General features: G+C 38.8%; 1 protein-coding gene across 2 annotated transcripts in view; it reads right to left on the reverse strand.

Moving 5' to 3' along the window:
* Nucleotides 1-7,195: 7,195 nt before the first annotated feature.
* The window catches only part of Cntn1 (contactin 1), a 280,077-nt gene continuing 262,109 nt past the window's right edge, over nucleotides 7,196-25,163 (reverse strand). For both annotated transcript variants that reach the window (XM_041672023.1, XM_041672024.1), the window contains exon 24: nucleotides 7,196-9,625. In XM_041672023.1, the coding sequence (XP_041527957.1) occupies nucleotides 9,549-9,625 (77 nt within the window). In that variant the 3' untranslated portion in view covers nucleotides 7,196-9,548. The remainder of the gene's footprint in view (nucleotides 9,626-25,163) is intronic.

Below are 25,163 nucleotides of genomic sequence, written 5' to 3' on the forward strand. Positions count from 1 at the left end.
TCCTTTGGGAGATTCAGGGTTAGATGTTTAATGATTAACTTTTTTTTTTTTTATTCAAAGCTATTTATTATTTATTCTATGTCAAAATTTATAATAAAATTATTACCAAATAAATGTTTTAGAGGTTAAAAATGTTCTAAATGATGAATAGAGAAAAACCCTTCTTCTTCTTCTTCTTCTTCTTCTTCTTCTTCTTCTTCTTCTTCTCTGTTTTTTTGAGACATGGTTTTTCTGTAGCTTTGAAGCCTGTCTTGGAACTAGTTCTTTTTTTTTTTTTTTGGATTTTTTTTTTAAATTTATTTATTTATTAAGGATTTCTGCCTCGTCCCCACAACCGCTTCCCATTTCCCTCCCCCTCCCCCGATCAAGTCCCCCTCCCTCATCTGCTCGAAGAGCAATCAGGGTTCCCTGACCTGTGGGAAGCCCAAGGACTGCCCACCTCTATCCAGGTCTCCTAAGGTGAGCATCTAAACTGCCTAGGCTCCCACAAAGCCAGTACGTGCAGTAGGATCAAAAACCCACTGCAATTGTTCTTGAATTCTCAGTATTCCTCATTGTCCGCTATGTTCAGCTAGTCCGGATTTATCCCATGCTTTTTCAGACCTAGGCCAGCTGGCCTTGGTGAGATCCCAATAGAACGTCCCCATTGTCTTAGTGTGTGAGTGCACCCCTCGTGGTCCTGAGTTCCTTGCTCGTGCTCCGTCTCCTTCTGCTCCTGATTTGGACCTTGAGATTTCTGTCCGGTGCTCCCGTGTGGGTCTCTGTCTCTGTCTCCTTTCATCGCCTGATGAAGGTTAATATTCCTGAGGATGCCTATGTGTTTGTCTTTGGATTCACCTTCTTATTTAGCTTCTCTAGGAACATGAATTATAAGCTCAATGTCCTTTATTTATGGCTAGAAACCAAATATGAGTGAGTACATCCCATGTTCCTCTTTTTGGGTCTGGCTTACCTCACTCAGGATAGTGTTTTCTATTTCCATCCATTTGTATGCAAAATTCAAGAAGTCCTTGTTTTTTACTGCTGAGTAATACTCTAATATGTATATATTCCATACTTTCTTCATCCATTCTTCCGTTGAAGGGCATCTAGGTTGTTTCCAGGTTCTGGCTATTACAAACAATGCTGCCATGAACATAGTTGAGCATATACTTTTGTTTAATGATTAACTTTTATCATAAGTATTACTATTGTGTTGTAAAGATGCTAAATAAAGAGCAAAATTTTGTAGCTTATTTCATCTGTCCAGGAGAGGAAGCCAAAAAATATAAAAGAAAGCTATAATAAGTTTTCTTCTGTCCTGTCAGCCACCTCCAAAATAATGATGCAGAGACTTATTAATTATGAAAGCTCAGCCTATAGCTTAGACTTGTTCCTAACTAGCTCTTACAACTTAAATCAAGCCATTTAATTTAATCTGTGTTCTAACATGTGGTGGTAGCCTTCTCTTTCCTCTCATGTCTCCTGGCTTCAGTGTGCCTGGAAAGCGCAGCCCACACACAATATGGGTGGTTCTGCCTGCATCAGATCAAGGCGATCAGGTCAGATCTTTAGGTGAACATCTTTACTCAGGAGTTTCTAATTTGTGACACGTAAACATTGAAATCAATCAAAATAAACATCAAAGATCCTGCCTCAGCCTTGTGAGTTATGGAAGCTTCATCTCTGGGCACTTTGAATGACTTAAAGCACTTCAACCATGGACCACTCTCATCTCATAAGCTGCTTTGACTGCTCATTTAAGCCCAGGAAACAGCTCTGTCCATCTTGCAAGGTTTAAGCGATTTCTGGGCTTTGTAAATATGATTTACTTCCTGAGTCTTACGATCCTTTGGTCAGACAAAATATTCATTTAGAATGAAATAGCTACACAGGCACAAGTCATTTGTAAATTCACACCTCCAGGAAAGCTCTACCGAAACTGTTTGAAAATACTATGCAATTTATAGAACAGAATGTTGACATTCATTTAAACACGAAAGAAGTAAATCACTGTGATAATTAGATTATTGATATTCCCAAAAGAGAACTGTTAGAGAAGATGTTTTGGGTAGATTATTCAATAATCCCCCCGCACCGATATTCTATAACTTATGAAACCTGCACATAACTGATTTATGTGGCAAAGACTTTACAAGTATGATTAAGTGCATTGAGATGAAAACCTGGCCTATGTTTACCAGCCTTGGTTCCAAATGTAAAGGGGAATCCTTTTACAAGAGGATAGAACAGTGAAGTTGAATGTGCCTGGCAGGGTAAAGATTTTAGGGGTTTCACCAGGAGCCAAAGGATTCCATCAGTTCCATAGATCTTCTAGAGGAAGGATAGCTTTTAGCATAGCTCAAAGCCTAGGAATAATACAGTGTAATGATTTAGGACCTTGGGACTCTAAAATGTGAGTGAACATACATGTATTATTTTAAAGTCATGACCATTTCGTTACAGCTTGTGTAGGAGGTAAACGGTTATTACAAGGGACAGCTTTGCTGTAGTTGTTATCTTTGTTCATTTTTGAGACAGCTTCTTTATCTGCATTTTTCACAAGCTCATCTTGAACTTGTGGTCTTCCTGCCTCTGTACCCTGAATGCTATGATCTTGGGCTCTAGCATTATACAAAATCACTTTGATCTTTCCTTGAATGTACATTGTCACCCTTGCCAGGTAAAGGCAAATTGTTTCCATCATTCAAGAAGCACAGCTGTGGTAAGGGAAACATTTGACAAATCTGTGACAGGATACCAGGTGCCTGGGTGCAGCTGTACTTTTCTACTAAGGTGACAGCATCGTGGACAGCCAGTGAATGGAGGAGTTGCTTCATATGGTTTCTGATGGTCTATGGTTACTATCCATGACCCATCTTTTATTTTACACATACTATAATGGGATATCTCTAAGTAGTGGCAGGAATTACAACTCTTTCAAATAACCTTGTGTAGTTTGGGATCTTTATTTCCTTGCCACTTGGTATGTGATATTATAAATATTATTATAAATAAAGATTTGAATATCCTTGGTAGCAGTAGGTATTTTTATGGGTTGAAGATGCAATTTTCTGTCAACACAAGGGACTGTAGAAGCATAAAATGAAGGATGCGTGGGCTGGAGACATGGGTCTTAAATAGGTATGATGTGCATGCTAACTCGGAAAGAGGGAGCTCTGTTGCTTTAAACCACACATGAGGATGATCTAGACTTGGAGCTATCATCACTCCTGAGTCCTGCTGCCACTAGAATAGCATTCCAGAGATCCAGAGTCACCAGAGGGAAGAGGCTCCCCTAACAGCATCGCCTAAGCCACAGAAAGTGCTCACCACTTAAGTCAGTAGCCTGCTTTCTGTTCTTGGACTTATTTGAACTGATCATCGCTTGGAATGGAAGAGACCTGGAATGATTAAGGAGTATTATTTCTTTTAAGCAAAGGATGAAAGCAAACTCAAAATGTTACATTCCTTGTTTAAAATCTCACAGGTTATAGAAGAAAATTAGAATACTATGATAAATAGATCTCTCAAGTAACCTGATCTCCCTATAACTGCATTTAAAAAATTGTGTGTCTGTGTGTATGTGTGTGTGTGTGTGTGTGTGTGTGTAGGTAGGTAGGTCTGTACACAATACCAAGGTGTCCAGCAGAGAGCATCTGACCCCTGAAACTGAAGCTGTAGTTAACTACTTGAGTACTGAGAACTGAAGTTGAGTCCTTTGCTAAGATCGGTACCTACATATAATGGCTGAATCACCTCCCCAGTCCCCATGCTCAGAAGTTTCAATGTGTACAGAGTAAAACTTACCCTTTTGCAGACCGGTCCATTCTGGGGGTCCTGTCAAATGAGAAGATTCTAGTTCTGTTGTTCTTCATGTAGCTCTTGTTCTATCAGGCCCTCTCCTTTGACCTAAATCCTGGCAACTGACCTCTTTTCTGTACCCAGAGTTCTGTTTTTATCTAGAATGTCATATAAATGGACCAAGCCAGTCTCTTTCACTTTGTGTAATGCATTTGGTAAGGAGAAAGGACCAGATGTGCCTTCACAGTCATCCCAGGGCAAACAGTTAACTCTGCTTCCAGAATTGTGATAGAATAAACTTTAGTCCAAAGAAACATAAGGAGGAAGTAAGATGCCTTTGGGCATTGCTTGTAAGGTACTGCTCTCCATGGAAGCTGGTGAGTCAAAGGAGAACACAGCCAGATGGAGAGCTATGTTGTTCATTCCCAGTTTCAAACGATGAGTAAGAGTACTGTAGAACTGGGCATATACTACCCAGAGCAGCAAATTTACTTCTAGAAAATAACATAGAAATTCCATTTTTAAATATGACAAACAATGTAGAAATCTAATCTTGGCTTGTCATAAACTAATTTCTGAATTTAACTCACTGAAAACTAAATCTTGTTTCTATTTAGAAAAAAATGTGGAGGCTAGGGTGGAAGCATATTTCATCAACTCCTTAAAGGAGCACTCTCCAGAAAATTACAGTTATGAAATATTAGGTATTAAAATTAATTAATTTCAAGAAACATTGGGGAAATAAAAAAGATAAAGGAAAAAAGAAAAAACACCTATATTTTCTAAATAAATCAGAGGGGTGTTTTTTCCACTGCCTGGATTCTTGGAACAAACAAATTAGAAGATGTTTTTCTATATGAAAAACTACCATTTTTTTTACAAGAAAATAATGCTTATAAATAAAACAAAATTTTCTGGAGTGTGATAGAAATGAGATTTTCTTTCTTTTTTATTTTTTATTGAAAAAAAAATTTCCTTCTCCTACCAGCCTCCCATTTCCCTCCCCCTCCTCCCACTCCTTCCCCCTCCCCCCACTCCTCTCTCTCTCCCTCTCCAGTCCAAAGAGCAGTCAGGGTTCCCTGCCCTGTGGAAAGTCCAAGGTCCTCCCCACTCCATCCAGGTCTAGGAAGGTGAGCCTCCAAACTGGCTAGGCTCCCACAAAGCCAGAACATGAAGTAGGATCAAAACCCAGTGCCATTGTCCTTGGCTTCTCATCAGCCCTCATTGTCTGCCATGTTCAGAGAGTCCGGTTTTGTCCCATGCTTTTTCAGTCACAGTCCAGCTGGCCTTGGTGAGCTCCCAATAGATCAGCCCCACTGTCTTAGTGGGTGGGTGCGCCCCTCGTGGTCCTGACTTCCTTGCTCATGTTCTCCCTCCTTCTGCTCCTCATTGGGACCTTGGGAGCTCGTTCCGGTGCTCCAATGTGGGACTCTGTCTCTATCTCTATCCATCGCCAGATGAAGGTTCTATGGTGATATGCAAGATATTCATCAGTATGGCTATAGGATAGGGTCATTTCAGGTTCCCTATCCTCAGCTGCCCAAGGAACTAACTGGGGACCTTGGCTTGGGCACCTGGGAGCCCCTCTAGGTTCAAGTCTCTTGCCAACCCTAAGATGGCTCCCTTAATTAAGATATGTTCTTCCCTGCTCCCCTATCTATCCTTCCTTTATCCCAATCATCCCGTTTCCCCAAGTTCCCCTCATCCTCCCCTTCTCACTTTTCTCTCCCCATCTCCCCTTACCCCCATCCCACTCCACCCCCAAGATCCCAATTTTTTGCTCGGCAATCTTGTCTACTTCCTATATCCAGGAGGATAACTATATATTTTTCTTTGGGTTCACCTTCTCATTTAGCTTCTTTAGGATCACAAATTATAGACTCAACGACCTTTATTTATGGCTAGAAACCAGTTATGAGTGAGTACATTCCATGTTCATCTTTTTGGGTCTGGGTTACCTCACTCAGGATAGTGTTTTCTATTTCCATCCATTTGCATGCAAAATTTGAGAGTCATTGTTTTTTACCGCTAAGTAGTACTCTAATGTATATATATTCCACACTTTCTTCATCCATTCTTCCATTGAAGGACATCTAGGTTATTTCCAGGTTCTGGTTATTACAAATAATGCTGCTATGAACATAGTTGAACAAATACTTTTGTAATATGATAGGGCATCTCTTGGGTATATTCCCAAGAGTGGTATTGCTGGGTCTAGGGGTAGGTTGATCCCGAATTTCCTGAGAAACCGCCACACTGATTTCCAAAGTGGTTGCACAAGTTTGCAGATTTTCTTAAGATGTATTTAAGTTGTGTGTACATAATGTTGAATCGTGCCTTGATTTAGTTAAAAATTTTCAGTTAACCAATCTTTAATAATCATGAAAATTTGATTTCTAGGCCCACTCCCTCAACATTTCCAAATGACACTCAAAAATTGTAGCCTCCTGTTCTTCACTCCAAGATTCTAACTTGTTAAGTCAGCATAGTGGACAGTGAAATGCAATCGTATCTTTTCAAGTTCCCAGGTTGCTCCTGAGAGACAGCCGGGTTGACACCCTCTTCTGTGGAATCCAAACTCACAGAAAGCTTTGATTATCCAAAGCCTGCAGCAATACCAACGGGAATCAGCTGAAAGTCACATGCCTGAAGCAAAATATTAAACTAGAAGTAACCTAACACGTAGGGTCGAGAAATAGAGCCAGGGCTTACAAAAGAAAATAAATACCCAGAATGAAGCAAGCTTCATGAACCAGAAAAGGCGATCAGAATGTTGGAAGAAGAAATTGCTTAAAAGAACTCAACAAAAAGGCAAAGAAAGCTCAAGGGACAGAATCGTGGACTCAGTTTTGCTCTGGACTCTGAAAAGATTTTATCTGTTTCAGGCTCTTTGCCTTTAGATTTGTGGATTTATGCAAATTCCTCCATGAAGTTCAGCACACTCAAGACAAGCAGACTGTTTTTCTGGGCATCTAATGTTCAGCTGCAGACTGAGCAATCTCAGTGTTTCTCGTGTACGGCGGACTATTTCTGGGTATAGTTTTGCATTGTTTCCTTAGATTTTTTTTAATTGTTATTCTTCTGTATATGTTCCTAGTTAAATTAATGTTCATCACACGCATGCACGTGCCCAGGGAGTTGAGAGAGAACATCAGATCCCTAGATCTGGAGTTGCAGTTAATAGTGAGATGTCTGATAACGGTGCAGGAAGCATTCTTAACCTCTGAGCCATATCTCTAGCCCATGGAGTTTTTGTGCCATTGAGCTATTTCAACTCTGAACTGTTACTTACCCAGGAGTAATGACTCCATGACACCAAGCTCACAATGAAAACTTAAAAAAAAAAAATAAAAGCAAAAAAAAAAAATAGAAAAACAAATATAAACTTCAGGTAAATTAAAAGGACAGTTACTTTTTGGGCAACAGTAAGACATTTATTTCTTTATAATTTGTATTCATTCATAAAAAGGACAAACCACAGTCCTATACTACTCCATTGAAAAAATGATAAAAAATAACTAAAAAAATCAATTTGTTATTTATCAGTATCAAATAAAACTACTATTCCCTTTCCTGAAATACAAAGAAACCACAGATGTGTCTACAGCTATATAAAGTTTAATTAAGAATCTTGCGTTTTAGAGCATATGATACATTGGTTAGCTTGACAAGTGTTTAAAACCGATGGTCCCAGTCACTTCTGTACACTTATAGGAGAAAATGGAAAGCAGAAGTCATTAGTGCATGAGAGAGTTGAATCTATCCGCCACATACTGAAAACTAAACAACCTTCAAGTCTGTTTGCTTACCTTTCGGAACCATTTCATGCAAAAATCTAGCCAGTTTTGGTCTTCATTACCATATATTAGAAATTAAAAGGCAGGCATGCATTTGGCAAAAGATGTAGTTGTTACTGATAATATCAAATGCCCAACATGGGTCACTTCACAAGAGGAAAACCCCAAATGAAACAAGGAAAGCACAACATTTGTACAGAAAGCTAACAGAGTTTTTCATCTCCCTAAAGTATGAAGTCATTTTCTTCTTTTTCAAACCTTTAAATGATTTACGAAATCTGTCGGTGATTGGTTGACATACTTCTGCTGGGAAGGCATTTGTCTTACTGATTTTTAAAAAGCTTCATTTGTATAACAAAGTGTTAAGTGTAAATCAATGAAATATTTATTGATATCTTCATAATGAGGACTTTAAACATTTACACATATAGTACAAAAATTATACAAATTAAAGATAGGGGTAACATATTAATAGATCTATTTTTGCTTCCTGTAAATATTCTTTATGGACCTATAAGGTATCCTTTCTAAAAAGATAAACTCTTCTCTAATTAGCCAGCAAGATTGTGCTAATAAAATAGGATTAGACCTCTCAAGGAAGCAAACATTGCACTATTCCAGCAGCCAGCTAATTCTTTATTCCCCGAGTTCTTTCACACCCACACTCAGACACATCTCCGTGCACACCATGGATAATGGGGAAACACAGGTTTCCCTTCCACACCTCACAAATTCCTGCACATGAACACTTGGGAGACATCCCTGGGTAGGATACTGTCTACCTCTCCTGCCTCCCAACTTTGCATATTCTTTATAGGACCACTAGCAACATTCTGATTTGGTATTTTTAGCCAGTTTTTAGTATTGCATTGAAATGGGAAATGAGCTTTCAATTTCTTTCAACGGAATTCTGTAGCTTTTTCGACCAGCATACGATTTCTTGATTCTACGCCTTCTATAGAGAGCTTAGACTTAGGCATGAAGCACAAAACCGGAGCAATGAGGACATTCAGAGCTTCTGACGCTGTACTGTCACATACTACTAACTGTATACAGACGGTCACATCATAGTAAAAATGGAAGCACACTACTCCCCCGAACCTGTCATTCCACATATGAATAAACGCAGCAGTAGCCAGCACACCACATTATCTGTGAGCTCTGTGGCTTGACATCGGTGAGAGGAAAAGCACAAAACAATTTCAGCTTAGAATACAAAAGTAAAAAAAAAAAAAAAAATCCTCGCATGGCGTGTGAACTACAGCGTTAGAAAACGAACGGAAGGGCTTTACAGATTCTGAAAAGCAAATATGTAGAAAATTACTCCAAAAATAAGAATACTGATAGTAAGTTCTATAATTTGGTTTTCATCGTCAAAACTTTCAACTCATTCAGCAGAGTGATTTGGTAATGGTGTTTATGTCTAAACATTTTCGTCCTATTTTCGTTTTAATTTTATGGAAAACTCAAAAGATGATGAATGGCAAGGGTCTTTTAAAAACACACAGTACCCCAAACAGATAGGCTAATATAAGAGACTGCATTACTCTTACAAGTACCACATACAATCAACATTTCAACCTCTATTAAGTTTCACAACTTGTCATTAAATGTAAAGCACCCATGTATGGTGATTTTACTTTCATTCTACAGCCTATGGTATTGAATTGAACACTGTAACTTGTCCATTGAATTAAATCATGCAACTTTCACAGAATCAGGTTAAATGGTTTATAAGGCATATTGGAACGAGTTAAAAATCATTTTGTTTCCATTGAAAAGTTATTCTTTTGGAGGAAAGGGTTCCTGAATGCCTCAGTCATAATGTGTTGGAAATCAGTTGAATAGCTTGTTAGAGTCTAATTTATTTGGTTTAGGATGGAGCCACAGGAATTAGAAGGAATTACAGTCATCCCAGGATGAAGGGCGTCCTCTGAGCTGGGCTGGGAACAGCAGATGTCACAACATTCAGAATTCCAAGTAGACAAGGAAGCCAAGGGAGGGCAGTAGCACGCTGAGGAGACTTGAGGACAGCGTGGACACACCTGCAAACAAACCAAAGCACGCTTGTCATTTCACTACTGACACTCACTCCTGCTCCCCCAGTCTGTTTGGAGAAGGCAAGATTGTATTACCCTGAAAATCAAATGTTCCTTTATGGCAAAATAAATTTCTCTTATTCTTTTTTTTTAATTTCTCTTATTCTTAATGATGAGAGGAATAAAAACATTTGATCAAAGATTTTGTGTGGGAGATTGTGTGTATGATCTCTACATTGTGTTAAATTAAATCATTAAAATAATAACACTGGAATACTAATGTTATCTCAAACTTCCACCAGGAGGTACATGATCAAGAAGTACCATAAAGAAGTGAAAAGCAAACACCATATGTGAGGGCACAGATATCATCTGTGCCATTTCAAAGTACTTTCTGCATTCTTGCTGGCTTTCATTTTCTATTTTTCTGCATATTAAAAAATTAAGCCATACCCACATGCTGCTTTATTCAATTATACAGGACCCCAACACTTCGCCGACAGAGGTAAGGAGGCTTTGAACAATTTTTAACCAGTCTTATTGGCAGACTTGAGAGCAGCAGCTAGGAAGCTCACCCATCTGTCTGTCAGGTCATTCAGGAACCTGAGAAATTGCCCTCTGGGTCCCCAGAGTAAACCTAGGAAGCACATGGTGCAGTTGGAAGAGCAGCTTCCAGCACATCAGAGACTGGAAAGGGGGCATGGAATCTGATCACATGACAGACTTTTTCTCTGAGGGAGCAAAACTATTTTTTCTGGGGCCCCAAAAGGGAAACACACAAACACACACACACACACACACACAAACACACACACACACACACACACACACACACACACACTCTTCAACATACCAGGGTCTCTCATCTTTGTTTGTTCTCTTACCTCTTTCCTGATGGTTTCCTTCTATATCTATTTTTTCCTTAGAGCTTATATATCTCAGCAAAATCTTTCAAGCAATGTAAAAATTACAATGTTATTACATTCTATTTTTCAAGTGAATGATTACAATGAATACAAGTGAAAACCAGCATGTTCCCCATTTCCCTTACATGGTTAAATATTTTATGTGTTACATGTGAAAAAAGTATTTCCAAGGACCCACATACATTTATGGCTAAGCAACTCATAGATTAACAAAGTATTGATTTTTTTCGAGGTAGGGTTTTTCTGTAGCTTTGGAGCCTGTCCTGGAATTAGCTCTTGTAGACCAGGCTGGCCTTGAACTCACAAAGATCCCCCTGCCGAGTGCTGGGATTATAGGTGTGTGCCACCACTGCCCAGTTGGCAGGCTACATTTTGCAGTTACAAAGGATCAATCATTTTATTACTCATCTCAAAAGGTAATCTTATAAAAAAACGTAAAAGAATCATCAATCTAAGCATCGTATATAAAAACATTTATTCATTTCTACTTTAAAACCTCAGGGTACAAACTGATTCACAACAGTTTTTTATTAAATTATATCAGGAAGCTGAGGACAAAAATGGGTACGAGGAATTAATCATCACCTTTGATCACCAACCCATCTTCAGGAAGAAAGGTAAATGAGCCAGCAATAGCAAGGCTGCCATTGTCATTCTTCCCTGACTTCCACAAGTACCAAAAGTGTGCCTTTCTAAACCTTAAATCATTCCCTCAAATTTTCTACATCAATGCCATTAACAAAAACATTTTATCCTAACTTTAATAACAATCCACTTCTCTAAATTCTTTCTAAGAGTGATGGTTGAACCATCAATCTGCTCCAGCAGTAATGTCTGGAAAAAGTCCATTCCTATTACTGTAAATACCAGTGGCCTTGGCAGTGAGGGGCTAGAAACACCTGAGAGTTTTCATGCAACCCATAGATTGTGAGGGTCGTGGTAACTGTGAGGTTGTCTACAACAACCACAACTCGGAAGATGAAAAATAGGGAAGGAGACTAGCAAGGGTGGTAACTGCACTTAAGAAACAGACTAAAGAAGACCAAGAAAAAGTAGGCCTGGGGGTAAGGAGAAGGAGCAATATGCTTGCTATAAGCAAGAGGGTACATTGGAAGAAAGGATGCCCAAAGAAAAGAAGAAAATCCCTTCAGTCCTCCAATTGAGGGAGGCAAGACAGGGTCAGGGCTCTATCGCATTTTGCCTGCAGGAGATAAAGATCACAGCAAAGGTAGGACAAAACCCACTGAGTTCGTAGCAGACCCAAGACTAGTCCACTCTATTCTGATATAGTCTCTTGGTCCAGTCACGTCCCAGAAGATGGCAGATCAAGGGGCACCTGCACAGGCTGCCTATTTTCCCTGAATGACATCTCAGACTGTAGACCTGGGACAGAGTACTGTGATTCACTCTGTCTTAGAGCTGATTGTCCCTACTCCATGATTGTAAAGGACCTGCTAAGAAAATGGAAGGCCACCATGTCTTTCGGAGAAGAGGGGTCTAATTTGCCTTGTTCAAAGGCCAAACCTTGGCCACATTCTAGTGACCAGCTCTCTATTGGAGGGAACTTCAATAAATGGTCTGGGAGAACTGGATGTCTTCTTGCAGAAAAATGAAATTAGATCTGTATATGCCACCTTGTAGAAATACAAACTCCAAGTGGGTCAAAGACCTAAATGTGAAACCAAAATACTGAACCCTCTGGAAGGAATCATAGGCAGTACCTATAGAATATAGATGCAGAACTTTCTGAAGAAGACTGCACTTGGACAAGCATTAAGGTCAATAATTGACTTTATAAAGCTGAATACTTTCTGCACAGCTAACAAAGCAATCAGTTTTTTTTTAAACAAAGTCCACAGAATTGGAATATTGCCAGCTATACATTTGACAGAGGTTAATAACCAGAACATATATAAAACTAAAAAAAAAAAAAAAACAAAAACGCAGGGTCAGAAAAAAACTGGACTTGGGATCTGAACTGATAGTTCTCAAGAGAACGGGAAAATGGGGGGGGGGGGGCTGGTGAGATGGCTCAGTGGTTAAGAGCACTGCCTGCTCTTCCAGAGGTCCTGAGTTCAATTCCCAGCAACCACATGGTGGCTCCCAACCATCTGTAATGAAGTCTGGTGCCCTCTTCTGGTATGCTGGCACCAGAACACTGTATACATAATAGATAGATAAATCTTTTTTTTTTTTTTAAAAAAAAGAAGGGGGAAATGCCCAAGAAATACCTAAAGTAAGTTCACCATTCCTTAGCAATTAGGAAAATGCAAATCAAAATGGCTTTGGGATTCCAGGATATCCCAGCTGGAATGGCAAAGATCTACAGAACATCAGACAATAACAGCAAATGCTGGAGGAGATGGTTTAGCCACTCTGGAATCAGTGTGGATAATTCTCAGGAAACTAAAAATTAATCTACCATATAACCCAGCTATACCACTCCTTGACACACACCCAAGGACTTGACATCCTGTTCTGTAGGAACAAGTTCAGCCATGTTTATTGCTGTGCTATTCACAACAGTTAGGAGGTAGAAACAACCTAAATGTTCTACAGCTGGCAAATGGATAATAAAAATGTAATATATACATACCATGAAATAATAATTAGCTATAAAGAAAAAATGAAATTGTGCAATTTTCTGGTGAATTGATAGAACTAGGAAAGATCTTATTGATGAGGTAATCCATATGCAGAAAGACAAAAGTCTCCTCTACTCTCTCATTTGAGGCTCCTAGATTTCAATGTTCAGATGTAGATATGTATCCTGTAGTAACTGTAGAAACTAATAGAGTGAAACAGGACAACTTGCAGAGAGGGTTGGATATGGGAGCAATAGAGAGGGGAATTGCAGGGCACAAGTGATCTGATGTGACGAGGATGGGGAAAATGAGGGTCTTTAATTGGTGAGGAGGGAAATAGAGAGGAAGAACAGAGATGAACAAAATAAATGTAAGTATGTCTGGAAAAGTCACAAGGATTCATAGTATTAATCATCTATCTAAAAATATGTATATCACACATAGGTTGTTATATAAATATACATGCATAGTTTAAGTTAAATTTTCCCATCTGAGCTGACAATGTTCCCTCCAAGAGCCTTATGAACATCTTACTAAAACCTCAACATCAGGCATGAGCATTCTATTTTTGAGTTATTGATCTAGTTTATCCAAGAGGCTCCCAAAATATTATCAACTATAGTAAATTCCTTTGGCTGCCCCTTAGAGGTGCGAGGCAAGTTCCTGTTGCTTCTTCATGGACTCCAAACATAGGACCTAAAGGCCCCTGAGCTGGACCTGATCTGAATCCCTCCTCACTGAGAACTAGCTTTCATGGTACCAGATAGCACCATGTAAGATTTTAAAAGAAGGAAGCAACCAACAGTCCTACATAGCTATGTAGGATGACTATGAACCATATCAATGACCAACTAGCATTGGATCATAATCCTATGGATGCATTAGTGGCACACATATTTTTAGTAACCAATAGTTGTCTACTTGAGGAAACGAGAGGTAACTCACATCTGGTACTGGAAACCTAGCTAACTATCCAGAACTAGTGAATTCATGAATCTTGGAGGAGAACCTTCAACTGCCACTTCATTAAGAAAGCATAATCCATAACTCCATTCTAAATATTTGTTTTCACACATGCAGATAAGTACTTCCCTCATCTTTCTTTAAGGAAACTTCTCTTTGGAACAGATGGAGACTGATAAAGAAAACCACAAGCAGTCAAAGTTGTGGAGCCAAGTCCCAATGGATACATCTACCATGGAGCTTTTGTACCCAAGGCTTAGGAATCAGTGTATAAAACAGAGTGGAAAGGCTCTGAGAGCCAGAAGATCAGGGATTCTACCATGAAACTGTGTCTTCTAATAATGTCAGAAGTGACACATAAAAAACATGAGCAAAATGAGGACAACAAGCCTACTAGCCCTCAGCCCTACAAAAGAAGAACAAGCAACTAAGGAATGTTCAGAGAAGAAGTAGTCTTTCTCAGGGTAGAGCACATTAAAGGGTTATATAACACCTAATTATAAGCCCTAAAAACATAGAAACAGGAAGTTCTATACAGACTGAGCAGACTAGGGTTATGCATTTAGGAATACATACATACAGACAGACAAACACACACACACACACACACACACACAAGTAAGAAACAATAATTAACAAAAAAAGAGACCATGGATTTGAAAGAGATCAAGGAGGGTAATACAAAAGGATTTTGGGAGGAAAGTAAAGTAGAAAATGATGTAATTACATTATAATCTCAAAAATAAAGGAAATTAAAAAAAAATAATCGGTGAGGGCCAAAACTTGAGAACCGAATATCAAAGGCCCCTGGGCTTCTAACAACTGCTCAAGAGCATCCACAATGTAGATGTTGACAACTGCTGTCAATAACTATGACAATTGTGATGATGATTAGGGGATCTCAGATATGATGTCTAATAGAACAGATTAGATTTTGGTGGTCCTTACACATTGGGACTCAGAAAGTGTATTCTCTCTCTCTCTCTCTCTCTCTCTCTCTCTCTCTCTCTCTCTCTCACACACACACACACACACACACACACACACACTCATAATATGTCAACCTAACAGTCCAGAGCGATAGGTATTTTGTGTGTGTGATAAGCCATTATTTCAGGTCTTTGCAATAAGAAATGAAAAACTAAGCATACAGTGCACACATCAGTAGTAAATTAAAGAAATTAACAATTTAATCTTATATTCTACTTCCTTGATAATCTTTTAAACAAAAATATCATTCAAGCTAGTATAAATTTCTTAAAACCAATTCATGGCGAATGACTTAGGAAAGATGATCAGAAGAGAGAAGGACCCTTACTATTGCTCAGCACTAAAGGCATGCTCTTACCAGCCGAGGACACTGCACTGTGCCCTTACTGTGTCAAGGCAAGGCTACAACTGGGGGAAAAGCCAAGTGGAGAAACACAGCTCCTACCCTTGCTGTTTGAAAGAGGTTTTTGCATTCTTGCATGGTTTTTAAATCTTTTGTTTTTCTGCATATTTTAAAAAATATGCCATACCCCACATGTTATTTTATTCTGAGAAGATGACCAATAACAAACCTCAATTAAACAGAAAAACATTTAGCTTTCCGTGTCCATCCACCCTAATTGAAACAATCTATTCTGAAGCCCCATCTGAGGGTGACCGTGGGGTTGCTCCAATGCTCTGTCTATTCACCACAATTACATCAGCAATGGGTATGCATCGATATGTTTGTCTGAATATGTGGCTTGGCACAGTCCTAACTGTGTCTGCAAAAAGCAGCTTAGGGAATCAGGGTTGCCGTTTTGAAGCTTTGGTGTTAGGATGCAAACCAAACACAATTTCATAATTTGTGGTTTTGACTTCAGGACATTTGATTTATTTAAAATAAACTCTTTGTGTTTATGTGTTATATTGAATGCCTCTAATGGCTCAAGTTTATGTAATTGTGGCCTGCATCTTCAGTTCTCCTTACATTCCAAACAGAAATTAAAGACCTAATTGAATTACCATTTAGTCACTATAAATGTGAAATATATAAAAATATTTTCTTGAAAGGTTTTCAGTAAATGTTGGGTTTATACTCAACAAACCATTTATCATATTACTATTCTCCTGACTCTGGTTCTTACATTGTATTTACAGACTATATACTTGGCTTTTCATTGGTCTCCTGAATGTTAAACATGAGGGAATCATCAGTCTTGTGAAACATCTTTCCATATCAGAATAAATGTAAAACCAAATTAAAGTACCTTGTTTAACCTGGACTTTCTTGTCTCTCTTTTAATCGAACTCCTGGACATATTAGTTTCTTCAAAAAGAATTATTATCAACCAAGTGTATGCAAGTGTGTTTGTGTTACCCTCATTTGAGGCTCCTCGCTTTCAGTCTCTTGATATGAATACAAACCTTATAATAGCTGCAGAAACAAAGTAAAACAGGACCATTTCCAGAGATGGGGTGAATAGGGAGGCAATAGAGAGGGGACTTGCAGGGTGCAAGTGATAGGATAGGGGAAATGGGGTCAAAAGGGGGTTTCTAGGTAGTCCAGAGGAGAAAGATAAACTTTGAAGAAGACAGGACTTGGGTAAAGAGAGCAGTCATGTACAGAGCCAGGGAGCAGATGTTTCTATTGAGTTACTTTGTTTAAAAGTAGAGCAGTCTTTCACACAGGTAGAGAAATTTTCTGTGTTTTATCAAAGCACTTTTCAGAACTACTTATGATGAGAGAAGACGATCTTAAGGGGTGGAACATAGTATAACATAGGCCACAGAAAGGCCAAAGGGAAATAATAGCGAAGGGTCAAGTAGGGAGAAAAGGATAGAGGAGAGGTAGGAGTAGGGATGGCTAAAGGTATTTGGGAAAGCCATATGGAAACCTCACAAAACACACACACACACACACACACACACACACACACACACCAGTTTAAATAAAACTACGTAACACAGGGCATATTGCTCCTCTCAGAATTCATAAATTACCAACAAAAAAAAAAGGGCAGTGCCAGGTGTAAGTTACCTCCTCTTGAACTGTTTTTGGTCTTGGAGGTCCTAGAAACCCACAAAACAATACAGACTATTGCCAATGCTTTTGATTAGTGCTTCCCCACCCCCAAGAACTTGATGGTGAGAACCTATTGCTGAGGATACCACATACTTGGATCACAGAATTTGGAGAATTCAAGCTCTTACTGATGGGGAAGCTTCTCATCTACTGTTTAGCTTTCCTAGTACTAGACGGTGCTATTATGTCTGTTTGGAGAGAAAAGTCATCAGCAGTCAGACCCAGGTATGAGCCTAGAGAGCTACAGTAATAATCATTTTCATTGATATTTCCATTGATGAAATAGTAGCAAAACTGCGATAGGATAACCAAGAACTTTCTTATTTAATTTAAGACCCAGTCCGTCGGTAGAAAAGGGATCTAGTACTGTAGATCTGATCAAGAACCCATAGTGAGGAAGCTTATAGACAATATCTGTGAACTTACAAATACTATTTTGCCAAATGGATATAGATTCAGTTGCTCTTTAAATATACATTCCTATATGTATATGTATATGTATATGGCTATACATAGATTAGTGAAGCGCACAGAGTTGACATATTGGGGAAGCTTACTTGTGCAGTGGACAGCAATTAACACTAAAACTGTAGTTTTGAAAACTAAAGTACAGAGAATAAACATCTGTGGAGTACTCAGCTGTAAGAAGGACAGCTATAAGCCGGGCAGTGGTGGCGCACGCCTTTAATCCCAGCACTCGGGAGGCAGAGGCAGGCGGATCTCTGTGAGTTCGAGACCAGCCTTGTCTACAAGAGCTAGTTCCAGGATAGGCTCCAAAGCCACAGAGAAACCCTGTCTCAAAAAAAAAACCAAAAAAAAAAAAAAAAGAAGGACAGCTATATTATGCATGTTCCTGTAAGGTAGAGAATACATCACAGAGGGGCATGGGAAGATTGGAAGAGCCAGAGGATGGGAGGAATGGGATAAAGACAGTGTGTTCTGGGCACAACAGGACACTTATGAAAACATAGTAGCTGTGGATTCCTGCCTAAGATATACACAAGATCAAGAAAGTCAACATTCCAGCATGGGTCAGGAAAAAGCCAATGACTCTCTTTCCCCAGCTGAGGAGCTAATGACAGCTGTTAGTTGCTAAGACAAGAAGTGTCAATTTTATTTAGTGGTACAATCTCTAGTAGACCAATCACGCTCCAGTGGATGATCCCACACCTATAGCGCAAGTTGGATTCAATGGGCTTTAAAAATATAAAATACATGAATTTGTAAGCAGACTGTCAGATAGGAGGTGGATCCAAGAGAAGGCAGTACAAGGAGTAAAGACAAGGAATAAGAACAAAATATTACTGTATTCATACTTGGAATTCTTAGAAATATTATATACATATGTATACACACATACACATATATTGCCATTTCTGAAGTTTAAATTGATTACAAACATCCAACCGCAGCTACTATGTCCATTTGACTGACAAAACTGTAGTGGTATTTTATTTGTATTTTAATAAATAGAATTTGTCTGAGGATCAGAAAAGTAAAACCGCCACACTGGCCAGTCTTACAGACCAGGCAGCAATAACACACACCTTCAATCCCAGTAGCCACACTAGCTTGCCATAGAAACCAGGTGGTAGTGGTGCACGCCCTTAATCTCAGAACTAGAGAAGAATATAAGAAGGGAGGAGACAGCTCTCAGACACAGTCTCATTTTGTGATTCCTGGAGGCAGGATCACCATTATCTGGACTGAGTTTGAGGTAAAAGCTAGTGGCTGACTGCTTTGCTTTTCAGATCTTCACTTGAACCCCAATTTCAGTCTTTGAGTTTTTATTAATCATGCTTCACAAAACTATCATACTTAAAAGTTCTTTTTCAGGGAGTCTTTTCTTGTGTCCACTTGGTAGCACCTAGACTATGGACAGCTTCTATATAGAGCTTCATATAGACAAAGTATAATTTCAAGTGCTTGATCTTCTCTGAGTTTCATACGTAGAATGTGCTCAAGTTGAACCACGCTGTCCAAGCCATATTTTTTTCTGATTTCAAAACATAGATGGGAGAGAAAGCATTGAGGGTGGGGTATGAGCGTTGGCCTAAGGAAGAAGATTACTGAAGGAAACCCATGGAAGTTGAGTAAAACCTGTGGCGTTTCTCTTTCTTAAGTCTCTCTGTAGTATAATTCCCCTAACCCTTAAAAGAACTGTGGCTAGGAAGAAGCCTACCCTCTCCCTGAATAGTTTTAGGCTGGTAATGATTACCTTTTATTAGGAACTGTAAGTGTGTTTGGGCAATATTACTATGTGGTAGCTTAAAGTAAGGGGCTTGGAAGGCAGGCAACAAGAACCAGCCCTGCCTTTGCCTTTTTGTGGTTGCTTCATTTTTTTTAAATACCCCAGTTTCTTCCACTGTTAAATAGACTAAATTCATCTCATCTATTTATTATGAGAACTGAGAATATGTTTATTAAAGATGTGCATATACATGAACACATGGACATCTATATATATTTATATGTATACATGTATGTACATGAACATATACAGCATAATTTGTCTTAATAAGGTATCACGATATGTAGAAGTTCATTACTAAACAGGGTGGAAAAGGGAATTCTATATTCAAAGATAGGTCTCAAGGCAGCAGATTGCCATCTTTTGTTTTTTCTAGGTAATCCTGGCAGCTGTGTTATAACCCATTCCAACTCATCACCCCAGGGAATACATGGAATTCCACTTACTGCAATTGGTAAACAGTTGTCTCATTAAAGTCCTTCAGAAAATGCATGGCTAATTGAAAACTATCCATGGATCATCCCCATAATATTTGATAACCTTTATTCTTTCTCTGTACCTACACTGCAGTTTTCAAAGAGTAGATAGAAAAAAAAATAGTACTATAAGCTTGGCATACCAAACCTTTCGGGAATAAGCCAGCTCCTGTGCAAGCTTGTTCTGTAATCAAGTGTCTTTGACTTCAGTAACAGAAACCTAACCAAAGGAAGAAGATAACTGTACTAGCTCTAGAGACGAGAGCTCAAACATTGAATGCTCAGGCCTGCCTTAGCTCAAGTTTCCCCTCATCTTTGACACACATTTGACTAAGTATGTCCTAAGTAGATGTATATGTCCTAAGTAGATGTGAAGTCCTAGCTGAAGCTCCAGCTCACAAACCCATCTATTTTGATAGCACATATCCAGTATCTTCTTTCAAAGACAATCTGATATTCAAATGTTTGGTTGCTCTCTCCCATAGACTAGCAATTGTGGCTGAGTTTATGGTTGTCTATGGTTTAACAAACGTAGAACAACTTCCCATTCCTCATTCAAGTACTAGCCTATAAGTCATGGTTACTTTATAAAATGTTTCTTGTTTTTGTTTTTGTGAGACAGGGTATTATATTGTAGTCTAAACTGGCAAAACCTCACAGCAATCCTCTTGTATCAGGATTACGAAGATGAGCTCCACACCTAGCTGGGGGCTTGATTCATCACTGGAGAACTAACATTTTTCTTAGGGAAAGGTCTTTGTGGACCAGGTCAGCAAGAGCACACTTTTCCAATGGAGGGTGAATGAACACTGACAGTCTGTCAAAGCAGCATGGGAGAACACTTCCACGTTTCTAGACCACAGTAATCCTTCCATCAAGGACTTTAAGTGTCACTTAGAACTTATGTCTACAACTGTAAGAATGTGTATTCTCTGATCATACTGTGGAAACTGGAAAAATAGGTTTGTGGTAACCACTTACCTGAGTTCTTTAGACTCTCTCTAGTTGGTTCTTTACTTTTAGCTGTTTTTCAATTGTTTATGTATAATCAAAAGAACAATTAAGAATTTTATTTCTTAGTGAAATAGTGTAACACCAGTGCCATTGCCACAGGTAGATCGCTCAGCTGATAGAGCTGTCAGAATTTCTGACCTCATCTACCAAAGGAAGGACAGGTGAGTTTGTCCTATATATGCAGAAGTGTTTATCTAATTATTCTTTATCAGTATAACTCGGGAGTCAGATATGGGGGTAAGGACCTGATTAATCAGAGAAGCAATGGAGAAGGGACTAGTGACCTCCTTTGATCCAAAAGGGCCGAGAATCTTTCTAAATCCTTCCCTATTACTTCCTGTATCTCTCTATATGTCCTTGATCCTCCAAAACCCTCTATGGCTAATTTTGGTCAGCTAGTGACTAGCTCTGCCCTCTGATTCTAAGTAATCTTTATTTGGAGTCTTGAGAGTATCATAGTGCAATCAAAATATCCCACAACATATATGGACTCAGCTATTTATAAAAAGATACTCTGAAAATATAATACAGAAGATGTTTATAAGCCCGATAAGGGACTTAGCACAACTGGTTGCAATTCTGAGTCTTCCTCTGGCCTCAACAAATTACTGAGCTGTATCTGCCTCTCCACAGGATCTCAGAGTAATCAGATAAAAGTCAGTTATGTAATTATTACCCTAAATTTTGTGGTTGAAATGAATAAAATTAGGTATTAAAGGAGGCAAAGCCGTGCCTAACCTTGAGATAGCAATCTTTTATTTAGGATCATATTCCACACATAATTTTTTTTTTTTTTTTTTTGGTTTTTCAGTTCATTCAACTCAGTTGTCTTGAGGACCTGAGCATGTGGTTGACAGAAAGTTATGGAGGCAAAAACCAATGTTTATGCCCCAGCTTGCTTCAGCACTAGGATACCTGGAAGTCTGATAGCAGCGGCATCAGAATGAGAATGAGCGTCAGCTGATTCGTGAGAAGCAGCGCCAGCAGATTTGTTCTTTAGTCATTTCTCTGGCCTTTGTTCTTCCCACGCTACACTTTACAATTCTGAGTTCATATATGCTTTTCCTTATTTGTCTACACCTGAACGCTGAGCATTTAAGATTTGCAATCCTGCCCCCAAGCAGAAGTTCACTTGCCTAGAATTCGACAAGGAGTATGCAGTAAAACCTCGTTATTAGTGAGGTGGATATTAAAATTTCCATTAGGCTAGATAACAAAACTGTTATCTTTGCAATGTCTACAGTATTTACTGAAAATAGTTAAAATAATAGCCTTAATTTTTTCCACATTCCCTTGTGTTTGTGTGTGTAGCATGTGTGTGCCACGGGCAAGAGTGACAAGCACAGCCTAACTTGGTGGCATCACTACTTATGGCCCTTTTAGGTGGTGGAACTTAGACAACAGACTTGGAGACAGGGGCTCTTCTACTTATCTAGACATCTCACCAGCCCAGAAAAAAAGAGAGAGATTTTAACTTTCTTATTACAAAAAAGAAATTTGATAAGGTGATGGGCACACTCATGGTTTCATTGCATCTGCAACTGTATTTATAGATCGAAATAGATTTATCCTGTAAATATACACTATTTTCCAGTTAAAAATAAATATATAAGATAAAGCAAAACAAAAAAAAGCTAAACCAAATTTAATGGAATAAAGTATCTTTTTAGTAAACCAGGCTTTCCTTGAACTCACAGAAATTTACCTACCTCTGCCTCCCAGGTGCTGAGATTAAAGGCATGTGCCACCACCTCCTGGCTACTCTAACTAATTTTAGCTTTTCTCAAAAAGTAAACATATACAAAATCTGAAATTAAAACAGACTTGAGTTTTAGATATAGTAGGATGTTCTATATTTGATCTTTTTTCATCTTAGGATATGTTTTTTGTTCATTCTAGTATCTATGTAACAACTTGCATGTTTTGATTTTAATTATCTTCTTGTCTCCTTGAACCTTTGAGATAGGAAAAGTGCTAATCTCTATGGGGAAGAAAAAGCTTTAGACCGACTCCTTATTCCATCAGGAGCTAATTTGTAACCATGGACCACAAGCACAGTTCTGAAAGACTGTGATCTTTGGCTGTTTCAGTTCTTCAAGGATGTGGACAAGGAATTATCAAAATGACAGCCTTTCATCTTAGAAGTCTGAAGGTTATCATCCTGGTCATGCAGCTTTGATTCTAAGACAACTGTAATAGTTAAGGATATCAGGAAGTGAGCCATAAAACTTTCAAACTTATTTGATAGGTTTCTCCTTATTTATAATAATCAAACACGGTATTAGTCTATGTGTATACATCTAGAGCTTGATCATATAAGCACTAGTGGCTTTGGTGGTTTTTTTCAAGAGTGAAAACCGCTAACAGTCTTGCCTCTTCTACTTGTTGGGCAATTGGGAACCTAGAAGCCAAGCAAAATAGCCATTTGTACTGTTGGCTGATGTGCGCAGTTTGCTGGCGGTGTACACTGCAGGGGTATTTACTCCACGCTGTTAACTTTAGTTCTTCCCCACCAGAAGATGCCAGACTGCCAGGCTGCACTTCCTCTCAGAATGAACTGAGCTGTTACCACAGAGTGACTACCCATGATTAAGCGGGAAGAACAAAAGTAACCACACTCAAAACTTCAATTCTGATAGGAATTTTTGGCAAAGTAAAACTATAATTATGAGGACTTGTGGAATTGGCCTACTACATCTTAAGACAGCAAGGTGACAGGTTGGCAGGAGTGTGAAGTTTGGGGTAAGAGAGGATGCCATTACACACTAGCCCTGCTAACTTGACTATGGACCCTCTCACAAGGCTCTGATCCTCTTTGAGCTGGAATATGGAATGTGGAATACTTACATACTAGGTGTATGAGAGAATCATTTTTAAAAACTATGTTATTATATATTGTAAAAGCATTATGAATTTAATTTGTTGGCTCAAAAAGGTTTTATGAGTATTTACTGAGACTATATGGAGCCTGGAGTAAGACACAATGTCCTTGGGTTTAAGGCTTAGGGTTCTATTCATCCAATGTACACCATGCCAATGGCCTTCCTGGGTTTGTTTACTTATAGCATATGCCAAATCTTCATCAGTGGTACAGGATTTCTGCTTGATATCCCCAGGAATCAGAGCATGTTGTAACACAGGCTATGAACTTGGTTATGGGCCTCACTCATTGCTAGATTATTCTGCAGAGTCTGTATAGACTTTGTGGAAAATATCCAACGGTTACCACAGCCATTCTTTCTTAAGCTCAGTTAAAGTCTGACAACCTGGGGCTTCCAATGCCATGCTCGTGTGGCAGATTCATAAAACAAATAGCATCTTTTCCCTGCTTCCACCTTCGCTTCTGAAGCTATCAGGTTTGAGGTTCAGTGGTAAAATGTAGAGTGAATGAGAAGGTTAAAATTGTGTGTTCTTACTTGCCGAGGTGGTAGCTCTTCCTTAGAGCTTAGATTTAGAGGCCAACAAAGCATATCCACCATAACTTCCTTCTCATTTGTTCTACTGTGTTTCCTTTTTATTGTTTGGTTATGTGGTGTGTTGAATAGAGAAAGAGGAAAAAGAAAAACAGATTCTGTTTGGTCACCATGTAATTATCCTTACACTTATTGTAAGTGTGTCTAAACAAGAAAATTCAAACTAAAGGGAAAGATTTACCTTTCCATGAAGTCACTGAAGTATTTCCCATTCTTCTTTTTCACAAATTTAAAAAGGCAGTCTTTGCTGATCTTAACATCTGCATATGCCTGAGATCATGGCAGAACATGATCTGCAACTAGGTGAGACAGCTAGATCTGTAATACTGTGCTGTGGGACAATGGTCTTGTACCTTGTAAATATTTGTCACTCATATTGGTTTAATAAAATGCTGATTGCCCAGTAGCCAGGCAGGAAGCATAGGCAGGGTAACCAGATCAAGAGAATTCTGAGAAGAGGAAAGGCTCAGTTTGCAGTTGTCACCCAGACACAGAGGACTCAAGATGAGAATGCCTCACTGATAAAAGGTACCAAGCCATGTGGCTAACACAGACAAGAATTATGGGTTAATATAAGATATAAGAGTTAGTAAGAAGCCTGAGCTAATAGGCCAACAAATTTATAATTAACTAAGGCCTCAAGTGTTTTTTGGGACTGAATGGCTGCAGAACCGGAAGGGACAAACAACTCTGTCAACAACTTTGCATCACTGATTTTCTTCCTCTACAGTTTTAAGAAGCTCTTGACCCCATTTCCACTCCTAAATTTTTAACATTAATCAAGAATCTTTTCCTCATTTT

Source organism: Microtus oregoni, unplaced genomic scaffold (assembly GCF_018167655.1).
Source record: "Microtus oregoni isolate MIOR12 unplaced genomic scaffold, Mior012 000022F_ref0000154, whole genome shotgun sequence".
NCBI lineage: Eukaryota > Metazoa > Chordata > Mammalia > Rodentia > Cricetidae > Microtus > Microtus oregoni.